Raw genomic sequence first — 13,168 nt, forward strand, 5'->3', positions numbered from 1 at the left:
TACCTGAAGAAGCGATTGATGCCTTCAAATCACATGTTTTGGAGGTACTTCAATCGAAATAGAAAAAAAATACTCCGACAATTAGTTTAAACATACCCAAAAGAATATTTTGAAAAACTTTCCCACAAACCCACGACACTAATCTTTAAACGTTTTTGATGAATTGTTTATCGTTTTATTACTCTCTCATTCATAATAATAGACTATAATGGAGCGGAGTGTGAGATCCCGGACTATTTTTGTAAAAGCTACAACGTAGATTTTATTATTAAAAACTCACCGTTACAATAATAATTCAACGAATCGCTTTTTCTTTTACATAACATCGTCATTTAATTTTAATTAATATCAATATTTTGAAACAACAAACTGAAACACAAATTTGATTATACCACTTTTGAAAAGTACGCGTTATTTGTAATGCCGGCCGGCTGTTCACCAAAATACTGAATAACTATATCGCCACATGTTTTATTTATTTTTAGAAACTTGTCCGATATTTAACTTGCTTGGCAACATTTCAATAAATAAAAGCCTGTTAATGAATACCCATTAATTTCTAATAGCGGGTTTTTAAAGAAACCAACATAATGTACTAAGTAAAAAATATTTATTATTACATAATAATAATAATAATAATAATGATAAATTTATGTTGACATTTTAAAAATAGTCAAAAATATACTTATAAAATGAAGCCTATCAAGGTAGCAACGTCAAATTAGAAAAAATCAATTAAGCAGTTCGCGAAAAATTGCAATTACTACAAAATTCATATAAAGTTATCATCAAATTTCGATAAATCCAATAAATATCGAGTCAACTAGTGAACCAAAATTTGTTGCTGCAAGTAAGTTTTACCGAAAATTATCCAAAAAAAGCAAAAGTAATTTTCTTGACACATGCTAGCTTGAACTCGACTCGTTAGACAAAAAATGGAGAGAAATTTTAGCTGCTACATTGAAGAATGTTCAAATGAACCTAAAGAATAAGCAACAAAATCGATTTCCAAATATGGTTCTTTTGAAATAATTTTTAAACGGGATCGATTCCAAAAACTTATCAGTCCCCAGTCTCGTCGAAATTAGATGATTTGTTTGAGAGTTATCGTTGGAGAAATAAAAACCGAAAATAAGGTTTTTTTTAACTTTCCGCTAAGAAAAATAAAAATTTTCAAATATCCGGAAGTAATTGTTTCCCCCTCGTTGTTTTTCGAAAATAGTTTCCATCAGATCTCGACGTTTTAAGGTCCTAGGAAACTTCTTTGAATATTTCCGCGATGATGTCCGTATCTTTGTATTGTATGTACTCAAAAAACATTTTTTTCAATTGTGGTTTTTTTGAAATAACTTTCAAACGGCTTTATCGATCGACTCCAAAAGTTTTTCAGCTCTCAACCTCAAAAAACCACGTCGATCGTCCCCAGTCTCGTCGAAATTAGTTGATTTGTTTGTGAGTTACCGTTGGAGAAATAAAAACCGAAAATAAGGTTTTTTTTAACTTTCCGCTAAGAAAAATAAAAATTTTCAAATATCCGGAAGTAATTGTTTCCCCCTCGTTGTTTTTCGAAAATAGTTTCCATCAGATCTCGACGTTTTAAGGTCCTAGAAAACTTCTTTGAATATTTCCGCGATGATGTCCGTATGTCTGTATTGTATGTACTCAAAACATTTTTTTTTTCAAATGTGGTTTTTTTGAAATAACTTTCAAACGACTTTATCGATCTATTCCAAAAACTTATCAGCTCCTAACCTCAAAAAACCACGTCGATCGTCCCCAGTCTCGTCGAAATTAGTTGATTTGTTTGTGAGTTATCGTTGGAGAAATAAAAACCAAAAATAAGTTTTTTTTCAACTTTCCGCTAAGAAAAATGAAAATTTTCAAATATTGGGAAGTTATTGTTTCCCCCCCGTTTTTTTTTTCGAAAATAGTTTCCCTCAGATCTCGATGTTTTAAGGTCCTAGGAAACTTCCCTGAATATTTCCGCGATGATGTCCGTACATCTGTATTGTATGTACTCAAAAAAAATTTTTTTTAAATGTGGTTTTTTTGAAATAACTTTTAAACGACTTTATCGATCGCCTTCAAAAGTTTATCGGCTCATAACCTCAAAAAACCACGTGGATTGCCGCTAATCAGGTCAAAATCGGTTGATTCGTTCGAGAGATATCGCGAACAAAAGAAAATCGAAAAAAGTTTTTTTTCTACATAACTTTGACATTTCTTTTCGGATCGTTTCGACGAACAGAAATAATTATTAGAGGTATTGCCGCCAAAAACGTGAGAATGAGTTGATTGGTTCGAAATATTTGGGAACAAAATTTCTTTTCGGATCGTTTTTGAATGAAATACAACAATTAATAGAGCGTAAAAAACCACGTAGAGTGCTACCAAGATCATAAAAATTGGTTTATTGATTTCAAGCTAGCAAATACTCAAAAAAAATCTTGCGAGATCGAAAGGATCTTCCGATTTTTAGTTTCCATTTTGTTGATTATTCTTTAGGCTCATTTGAACATCTCTCCATTTTCTGTTTCGCGAAAATGTCTTCGGTCGACTGGACGAAACGTTTCGGATTCCAGGAAATTAAATTCGGGATGAGTACGAACTGATTCGTTCGTATCGTAATTTGACGCTAGATAGCTACACCATAAATGCATTTGTGGGATTGGATGAGAAATATAAACGCTAGAATTTTTATAAATACATTTATTCACCTACTGTATAATGTTCGGTATCACGTGGTTAACATAGATTACCGGTTTTTTGTGTCACATGGTGTTGTTCGATCATTTCACAGTCCTGGCTAGAAAAATCTAAAATTCCGTACCAATTTTTGTAAAAATTGTCTTATCGTCGACGAAATAATTCAGCAAATTGGCCGAATCAGTGGCTCATGAAATTATTATAAAGTATTTACTTTATTTACGCATGATTTCCGTCAGTTTTGTTTTAAATGCGGAATTAACCAACCTTGACGATAATATTTATTAGTACTACGTTTAACAACAAATGTTTTCTACAATTTACAAAACGGTAGACAAGCACGAATTTAGATAATTTCATTTACCTCGTATTCAGACGTATTCTCAAAAATTATTATCCATAAAGGCACGCAATTGCAAGGAGAGGGTTGTAACTACCGATTTAACATTTTTGCGTCTCATCAGAGCGGCATAACAATTTCTTATATTTCTAGTAATTATTCAGATACAGATACAGTTGTAATTCTAGCTAAAATGTCCACTTCAAATATTCAATTGTTGTGGGTTTGTGGCAATGGAATAGTAAAATATATTTCGATCTTTCCAATAACTATGTAATCATCATCGGAGAGGTTTATATATAAAGTTCCGTTTAGATGTAAATATTGAAAAAAACTTGGTACGAACTCGTCCACGATACGGACTATGAGGCCGGTCCTGTTCGGTTAAAAAAGTCTAAAATTTGGGGAATTCCAGAAATTCCTTTTTGATATATATTCGAGTTTGTTTCGAGGTTATTGGTTTCACTCTGTTTGTCGAAAATCAAGTTTACCTCAGATCTTGACGTTTTGAGGTCCTAGGAAACTTCCCTGAATATTTCCGCGATGATGTCCGTATGTATGTAATAAAAAAAACTACAAAAATTTTTTTTCATATGTGATTTTTTTGAAATAACTTTCAAACGGCTTTATCGATCGTCTCCAAAAACTTATCAGCTCTTAACCTCAAAAAACCCTGTCGAACGCCGCCAGTCTCGTCGAAATTAGTTGATTTGTTTGTGAGTTATCGTTGGAGAAATAAAAACCGAAAATAAGTTTTCTTTTAACTTTACGCTAAGAAAAATGAATTTTTAAATATCGGGAAGTTATTGTTTCCACCCCGTTGTTTTTCAAAAATAGTTTCCCTCAGATCTGGACGTTTTAAGGTCCTAGAAAACTTCCCTGAATATTTCCGCAATGATGTCTGTACGTCTGTATTGTATGAACTCAAAATATTTTTTTTCCAAATGTGGTTTTTTTGAAATAACTTTTAAACGACTTTATCGATCGACTCCAAAAGTTTATCGGCTCATAAACTCAAAAAACCCAGTCGATCGCCGCCAGTCTCGTCGAAATTGGTTGATTTGTTTGTGAGTTATCATTATTGTGGGGTTGTGGCATTGAAATACGAACTCGTCCACGATACGGACTGTGAGGCCGGTCCTGTTCGGTTGAGAAAGTCTAAAATTTGGGGAATTCGCTTGATGAACTGTTTGGCTAGGTTTGGCTTGTACGACGATGATACAAAATTTTCCAGGCAAATCCTCGTAGAATTTAGCAGCGGATAAATCATAATGAACAATCCGGTACATCCGTACTACTTTTACTTTTATTATCAAAATATGGGCCACTGGGTATAAGAGAAATTTTATATCTCTATATATTTGCGAACTCAAATAAATTGTTTAACCGTCAGATATATATTTGTTTAACGAGGACACGTTGTTGAAAAACTGTTTTCTGATAATGTTTGTTCAAATTATTTGTTTATAGTATGAGTCACCTTTTTAAATAATTAAATGTTACTGGGAGATGATAAAATCTAAGATCGAAACAAATCAAAAATAATAGTGTCTCTAAATACTAAGCTTTGAATTATTCCTTTCGGCGTTTATGATTGTAGTTTAGTCCCAGTTAGCCCTATGAGACTCAAGAACGTGCTGAGATTTATACTTTTTGGATCAAGACATTTTTTGGTGAAGTTCGTAACGAAATGTTTTCATTTTGTGCAAGTTCAGACTTGTAGTTTTAAAATAGATAAAACCAAGGAACTAACTGTTGAAACTCTTGCATTAAACGCGAGGCTTCATCATCTAGGAAAAAATTTAGTTACCACGAGCTTTGACAGCCTCGAAAAAGCACAACCGTTGAAGATAAACTTATTGTATTGATCAGGTATCAAGATCGAAGACTAGCGGGTCCAGAGATTGCAGCTCAGATCAATGAATCTAGGAATGTATGAAGAAAAATTGTTATCATTACCACATAATAACTGGGACGAAAACACAGAGAAATAACAATATTTATTTTGATGTATCTACCAAGATTTAGTTAAATACCTTTCATGTATGTTTGTATCTTCTCTGTCAAAAGGATTTTATTCTACAGGGTTGGGCTGTTCAAAATTCGCATATAAAAGGTGAACGTTTTTTAATAATTATCGTTTGACGTCTGATTCTAGTAAATTCCATTGTAATTATTATTATTAAACTACAACGTACGTTTTTTTGTTTTTGTGACAAAAAAAATATCGATGAAAGGGTTCATTCAAAGGTCAAGTCAATGAATTTAATCGGCGATACAAAATATTTCATGTACAATGGTTACGGATTGCTTATCGCGTTGCCTTCATTTTAATCAAACAAGATAATTATAAACTAACAGATTTCATTTTTATTAATCACAAAATTATAAAACTAATTATATGTTCGGAAAATATAAAGGTTAGATAAACTCTAAAATCCCTAAATGTCTCTAAAGCCCCAATCAAAAATCCCTTAACTCGTTCATCAGCTTTGCGAAAATAATCGAACGGAACTAGATCAGTACTATATGGTGGTAAGCGCAAACTTCGAATGGTTTTTCTACGCCAATAATTTTTGAATAAACTGATTTAGTAAGTCAGATTAATCCTCGGTTATACTTGATTATTCAAAGTCAACCAAAAAAATACCCTCGCAGTTCCAAAATCTTGTACTTTTTGGAGCTTGCTCTCAAGTTAGGTCTTTGCTATGCCTGATTGGTTATATCTATTATACGGTTCCACAAAAAAATCCTCACGAGTTAGGTCTGGAGGTCTGGGTGGGCAAATAAATAAATTTCCATGTCCTATCCTCCTAGCAGGGTATGTATGATATATTAGCCGACTTATTATTAAAGAAAAGCCCCAGTTTTTTGTCCATACCACACATATACAGACCAACGACCCCGATGTTGGATCTTCTGCATTCAGCATCCAACCAGGGATTCGTTTCCGACCAGGAGTGCATATTATGGCGAAAAATTCTACCCGTTTACATATTTCTCAAGATATATCGAAACGTAAAAAAGATATCGATATGCGGATTTCGATATTTCTACGTTAATTCAGTTTACTTTTGAAAGATCCACTCAAATTTTTATCCTTCGCGCCCTCTAGCACTCACGTTGCTAATTAAATTGCTTAGAATTGCCAGGGGTCCACGGGAGATTCGACGAGGGTCTACGTTGGGGGTGATAAGGAATGGGGGTCCACAAAACGGGGAAACTGATATCTGGCAGAGGTGACATTGCACGGCCGCCTAGAAGTTCGGATCTAACACCACCGGATTTTTTTTTGTGGGGAGTCCAATCCAATAACCCAACCCGCTTAATCAGCTGAAGAACAGTAATTATTGCCCGCGCGATGTGCCAGCGAGTTTTTATCAATTTGAGACCTAGATTCGAGCAATTTTGCACACCTGGATGACGTTCTTATTAAGAAATGAATTTCCTAGATGTATATTTCGAAAATTGTATGTGGATTATATTTAGTTTTTTTTTTCTGGTCCATCCTGTACAAGAATTAACCCTATCAAGCAACATTTTTTTCGAAAACTGTTCATTAGTAGTTGAAACTGAGTCACGGCGCAAAATCTTTCGAAATTGGTAGTAATAATCAAAATTTGTCGAAGAATCCGTTTATAGTATATAAATATATTATCAAATACGCCCTCTAGTGGTAAAACGTGTTTCTTAAGGCCACTTTTGTTATATTTTTTTCTCCATTAACCTATAATAGATTTCAAAGATAGAACTGACCATTATTAACCAGTATCATCCACGATGAATCATTTTCTTATCATAATTTTACGATTAGAAAATCGATCGATTGTCACGTTGAAGTCATACAATCAAACTGCCATACTTGTACAATTCTCAATGGTATTTCTAACTTTCAAACAAAGATAAATGTTGATAATGCCTTCCACCTACGATGCATTTATCTTGTCCAGGATGTAACGTATGTACAATCACCTATATTAGCATGATGACGAGTTGGTTTCGTTTAGGTCAACGCTCGACGAAACTAGACTTTCTTCTTTTGTTTATTTACACTCCTTGTTTTTATGACGATATCATATACACAGTGTACTTACTGTACGGATGATAATCTAGTAGCTCAAAATAATTGAAGGGAAAGTGCAGTCCAATCCGATAATCACTTTTGAATAAATATAACATGTGTGGTAAAAGATGGAGTATTAAATATTTCGGTAGATTTTGGCAAAAAATAAATCTTGGACTGATCCCCTGATGTTGAAAACCAAAAAAGTGAGACTTTTACATAATGGAGGCGATTGCTTCTTTGAGGTAAGGAGATAGGGGGACCAGACCTTGGGGAAACGATGGGTGGTCGACCAATTAGAGCATTTTAGCCATGGCGATCACCGAACTATGTGAGGTGCGTTTTTCTAAAAGAAAAACATTTTTTCTTCATTTTCTGTCCCTTTTTTTGAAACTTCTCCCTTTAAATTCAAGCCATGTTGCGTAATACTATCCAGTTATTGGTTTTTTATGAACATAACCCCGCGACTGTTTCGAAATATGATCTTAATCACTTTTCCAGTCTTTGCCTTTTTCGGAATAGATTCGCATTTTGTAAACCATTGTTTTGACTAAATCTTTGCCTCTGGAAATGTGGATTCGAATGCGCTTTTGGTACATAGCATAATTCACCAGTTAGTATACGAAAAATGAGTTGCCGATAACCTCTTCTATCACGAATCATGGCACGGAGTCTTCTTACAATATGTCTAACTTCTATTTAATTTGCGTAGGCGTATTGCCTTTCAAAACCAAATTATTAATGACAACTTTTTCTTCGAAACAAATTCTTCCAAGTCATATGAAACTGTCTTCCAGTAATTGGATGGCAATCTTAAGAGGCTTTTGGTGTGGCGAATGCCGATGGTTTCCAGCTTCAAAACTGTCTCAACTTTGAGAAATTTGGAAGACCGGTAGCGTCTCTTAACACCACTTTTGTACCATCTTAGCGATTATAACCAACGACCCGACTAACTCGAGGGTTTCTCGGCTGTTCCATTTGAAAAATTGTGACTAATTGGTCGAACCTCATATTTTTCTCAGTTCTTCGTCTATCGCTACTTAAAGCTTCTCTTTCCCACCGTTTTAGACGCATCTGTATCACTTTGGAGTTAAATTAATGATTTTCAATATGGTCGGACCCCTAGGGGTGCACGTGGTACTTGAACGAATATCGACGTCTTCTATTAAATCTGATTTTTATTTTTTTTAACTAGGTAGCAGAAAGGGCCTCCAACGAAATTAAAAATGAAAAAAACCCAGAAAATTGTAGAAAAAAATAGTTTCATATTTTTTTTAATCAGTTTATGAGCCTAGTCTCATTAACTCGATTAATAAAACTACCAATCAAGTTCATGTGATTGATGAAATTATAGTTGATTATTACATCCCTCGTATATTATATATGTTCAATAAAAAATTGGAGTTTCTTATGAATTTTAATTGATAATTGATTATTACATCCCTCATATATTATATTTCTTCAATCAAATATTGGAGTTTATTATGAAATTAAATTGATAATTGATTAGTACACCCCTCGTATATTATATATCTTCAATTAAAAATTGGAGTTTCTTATAAAATTAAATCCCTCGTATATTATATATCTTCAAATAAAAATTGAAGTTTCTTATGAATTTTAATTGATTATTACATCCCTCGTATATTATATATCTTCAATTAAAAATTGGAGTTTCCTATGAATTTTAATTGATAATCGATTGGTACATCCCTCGTATATTTGTTAGTGAGTATTTCTTATTAACAAGGTACATATCTATACGATGACCTATTCACAAAAACGTTATTATTAAAAACTTAAAAATTATAACAATTGAACTATTAACAAAAGTTTGTTTATATAAAATACGAAGAAAACCAGTCTATCTGGTTATAACAGCTATCACCCAGCGCCTTCCGAGAAACCGACATAAACACAAAGGACAGCTGATTTTTTATCGTAAAATATTACGTAAATCTAAGGGCATTTAATAATTCCCTTATAAACACTTGTTAGGAACTACGCAATATCTTTTTATTTACTACGTTTTAGTCAATAAAGCCGGTATTATTACTAATTAATTATTCAAACAGTCGAACAAATGTTAACGTATACTAGAATTAATTAAAAAGTAATTAGAAAAATATTTTGTCTTTTTTATAACCACGACTTGTGAAAAATGCGTTAACAGATTATATCTCCATATTACGGAATTTTTAAAATATGTGTTACTAGATTACGACATCTATACGTGTTAAAAAAGGGGTGCATATATTTTCTATTTCAGAGAACAAAGAAACCAACTACTCCGCAACAGATTAGCCACAAACAAAACAATCTATAAATAGGTACCTAGGTCAGTACCAATTGAATCAAACAGTAGTCCGTGCCTCTTTAATAAACAACTCAGAAACGAAAAACTCACCATAATTTTCAGATTCTTCTATAATCCTTTCGACCATATTTGTTGATGTTTTTCAAAAAAGAGTTAGACCCAAAAAAAAACCTTTCGGTTTAAACTAAACTGTTGAAAATTAAGGTGAATAAAGAGGAAAAAACGGCCGGTCACGTCTACTTTAGGCACAAAGAAAAGATTCGTTGGTTCACACTATCTTCCCATCGTTATACTTCTACACTCCGTTGATGTTAAATTCCGACTAGCTGGAACTCGGCGTCATTTCGCCTACTTCATCTTGGATCTGTTGGTCACGTACACCGTCTTTTGCGTCTGCGTACGGTTGCGCTTACGTGGATCGTATGATATTTGTTTATTTGAATAAACAGCGATGCCAGGTATTTCGTTTAATCCTCGACGTGATCTGATGTTTTTTACAGTCATGGAAATTTCCTACCGTTTACCAGAAACTCATGAACTATATTATTGGATGGATCGCTTGAAATATATAAAAAATGAATTGACCAATATATTAATCAATTGAACCATTACGTACTATGAAAATGACGTTTTTATTAGAAATTAAAGTTGAACTATCATGCAAGTTATCAAATACTGTACATATTTCAGAGTATGTCAACTTAATTGAAGATGCGTATATTATTACAATTTCGACGAGACTTTCATCTTAAATCAAGATTAAATGTAAAACCCACTTCAATCCAATTTTTTGAATTCTTTAGAGACAAAAAGAATCTTAGCCATGTCAACCAATCATCCTGAATAAAAAGAAAAAATGTACAAATTCCAGATTATAAATTAGCAGGATACTTAAACGAAATAAACAATTATTGTTTATAACAATTATAAACTATTAAGGTGATATAATGATTACCTAGTAGCATTACCCAATATACTTATTGTTCAAAAATAATGCAAATAATCAAAACTTAGGACAATAAACAACTTTGTGTTTTTTAAATAACCTCGACACAGTATACGTGGCAACACCGCTTTGTATATGTTTACCGAGGGGTACACGATGAGTTTACTACTCGAACGTTTTATTTTTCTCGATGATTCTATACGTTTAAGGAAATTTTGTACGATTAGATTGATAATATTTAAAAAAAAAACAACTTCTCACGGAAAACACTCATTTACGTTGTTAACGGATTGTTTTCTGATGAAATTATCGAACGGTATTGTATTATAGAATATATGATTAAAATAGAAAACACGGGAAAACAAATAATAGGTTAAATCAGTTTGATTTTAACAATGTATTATAATATAACCAAGTTATATTTTTGTGAATACAATGAAACTGAAACAGCTGGACAGTAAATCCAATTTATGGTGTCGTGAAACAAAAAATATCGAATTGTATTGTGACGTCATAGACGAAAAGAAGAAAAAGATAAAGGTTAATATCTAAAAGGTGTGTATTATACGTATGATGAAAATAGCTACAAAATACACGGAGAATTGAAAATTGTCACAAAATGATGCAAACTTTTATTAAAATTAGTAACAAATTAAATGAATCACATTAGGTTTTCTGATATTACATCATCTTACGAACGATTTCAACTTTGCCAGATTGAGGACGTTAAGCGAAGCATCAAATACACGCGATCCCTTTTCGTGGAATTTTCCATAGCCGACAGCTACATTCACCCCAACTATAAAACCAAATGCTCTGTGAATACCTCAGAGGGTGAAATTATAGGATATTTCCGCATCAGTTGCAGATGGAAATTTTCGAACTTCATCGAACAAAATTTAGAGAAAAAGCTTACTTGAAAAAAATGCATAAACAGATTTAAGAGTTTAATTATTTTTTGAGCATTTGGTACAAAGTAAAATTATTTTCATTATTAAATAAATTAGTTGTTTTGGGACTTCATTTACGAGGGGGGATGAATATTCAGTCTAAATAAATATCTGGCCTGAATAAATAATTTGTTATTCCTTTCATTACTGTTAACCATTTTTAATTGTACAATTTTAAATATACACTGGGCGAATTTATTATCGTTCCTGTTGACTTGTCTACGGCGCAGGCGCATTAAACTTTCAGGGGTCTACGTTGGCTGAACTGTAGTAATTTTACGATAGAAAAATCAACGTCATTAATGACGTATTTGTATCGGAATTATTATACAAGTGCATTTTCCCTATAGACTAAATAAAGTAATTTGTAAAATAAACGAGTAAAACAACATATCAGCAATTTATAGTTTTATTTATATAATTTTTATTACGATAATTATATTATTATTGTATTCATTTAACATACTCACCAAATTATCAATTCGAAATAAACAAATTGTTATGTAAATTGTTTTTAAGATACATTTGCGTTAATTGTTGCGTAATTTTAATAAACAGATCTATATACGAGGGTCGCTCTACATATTTTTGGATACCACAAAACTAAAGGAGCTATAGAATTTTCAAAAACCATCATCAAGTGATGGATGTGGTCCAATCGGATCCAGGCGACGTAAATTGTCACTAGGGGTTTCAAGAAGTTTCGTCGCTGTGTTGATACGTCCGCTTTCCAGGGTGGGAAAAACTAACAGTTTCACGTCCGAGTCATTAGGGAAGACATATCTTACCAGCGGAAATCTCGAGCGATCAGAATTCGATGTTATGTGGTTTAAAACAACGATCCAAATAACAACAATTTTTTTTGCTTCTTATACAGACCTTCCAACCTTGCAAATGTAGACAAGAAGTTGTCACGATGTTGATCTTAACCTTCGGCGTTGAGATTCGTGCTTCTGTACGGCTTTCGGGATGTGGCTGCACCGTAGTATCCTTGATTCGATTTAAAAACGAAGAGGCAACGGCAAACAACGTCAATTATTTGAATTAATTAAGAAGTTTTGTGTTTAGAATGATGGTTTTAGTAACCCCGCTTAACCCTACGGGTTGAGCGCGCCTGCGAAGATGAATAAAAAAAATTAATGTTACGCGTTTTGAAGGAGTGTTTCACTACACCGCTAAGGCTTTAACGGCGTAAAAGCGCAAGACACCACGTTACGCAATAATAAAGTCTATTTATAGATCGGGCGAATGAAATTGAAATAATTGTTTACTTTAGTCGAAGAAATCCTTGTTTAGAAAACGTAATAGACATAAAGACATGATTCCCATTCCTCTTGGCACTTCTTTGATTCAAAAAATCTGTAACGAAGGTACGATCAGTGCCGGATTAAGCTAGGGGCTTGGGGGGGCTATAGCCCCGGGCCCCAGGTCCAAGAGGGCCCATCATTTGGAAATCATTCTGTATTTTTTGATGTGTTGATACCACAAATCTAACGTATTGATATTATGTTGTGAATTTTTCCGGGTTTCCGAATTCCTTACGAGAGCTCTGTCATTATTTTAGCCCCGGGCCTTATAAATCTTAATCCGGCCCTGGGATCGGAATCGATTAGCATTAAAACAAGAGAGGTTAGATGTTTATATACAGTGTCCACAAAATGTGAATTGATTGAATCCAGAAAATTTATTTGATACACAGTACATCAAAAAAATGTTTTGGCAAACATTATCTACGGAAATTCTAACTAATATTTATGTACACGCTCAAAAGTTAAATTATTAAATGATATTTTTATTCCCTTATCACTATTCTATGACATCAAATCGTTGACTAATTCACTGCTGC

At 33.1% G+C, this 13,168-nt stretch overlaps 1 protein-coding gene across 2 annotated transcripts in view; it reads right to left on the minus strand.

Moving 5' to 3' along the window:
* LOC130892080 (MAP kinase-interacting serine/threonine-protein kinase 1-like) overlaps positions 1-13,168 on the minus strand; it is a 71,578-nt gene that overhangs the window by 12,855 nt on the left and 45,555 nt on the right. The window contains exon 1 of one of the 2 annotated variants that reach the window (XM_057797311.1): positions 9,517-9,845. The exons of the other annotated variant lie outside the window; for it this stretch is intronic. Within the exon in view, the coding sequence (XP_057653294.1) occupies positions 9,517-9,553 (37 nt within the window). The 5' untranslated portion in view covers positions 9,554-9,845. Of the gene's footprint in view, positions 1-9,516; positions 9,846-13,168 lie in introns of those variants that run through there. 2 annotated transcript variants of the gene reach the window in all.

Source organism: Diorhabda carinulata, chromosome 3 (genome assembly GCF_026250575.1).
Source record: "Diorhabda carinulata isolate Delta chromosome 3, icDioCari1.1, whole genome shotgun sequence".
Taxonomy (NCBI): domain Eukaryota; kingdom Metazoa; phylum Arthropoda; class Insecta; order Coleoptera; family Chrysomelidae; genus Diorhabda; species Diorhabda carinulata.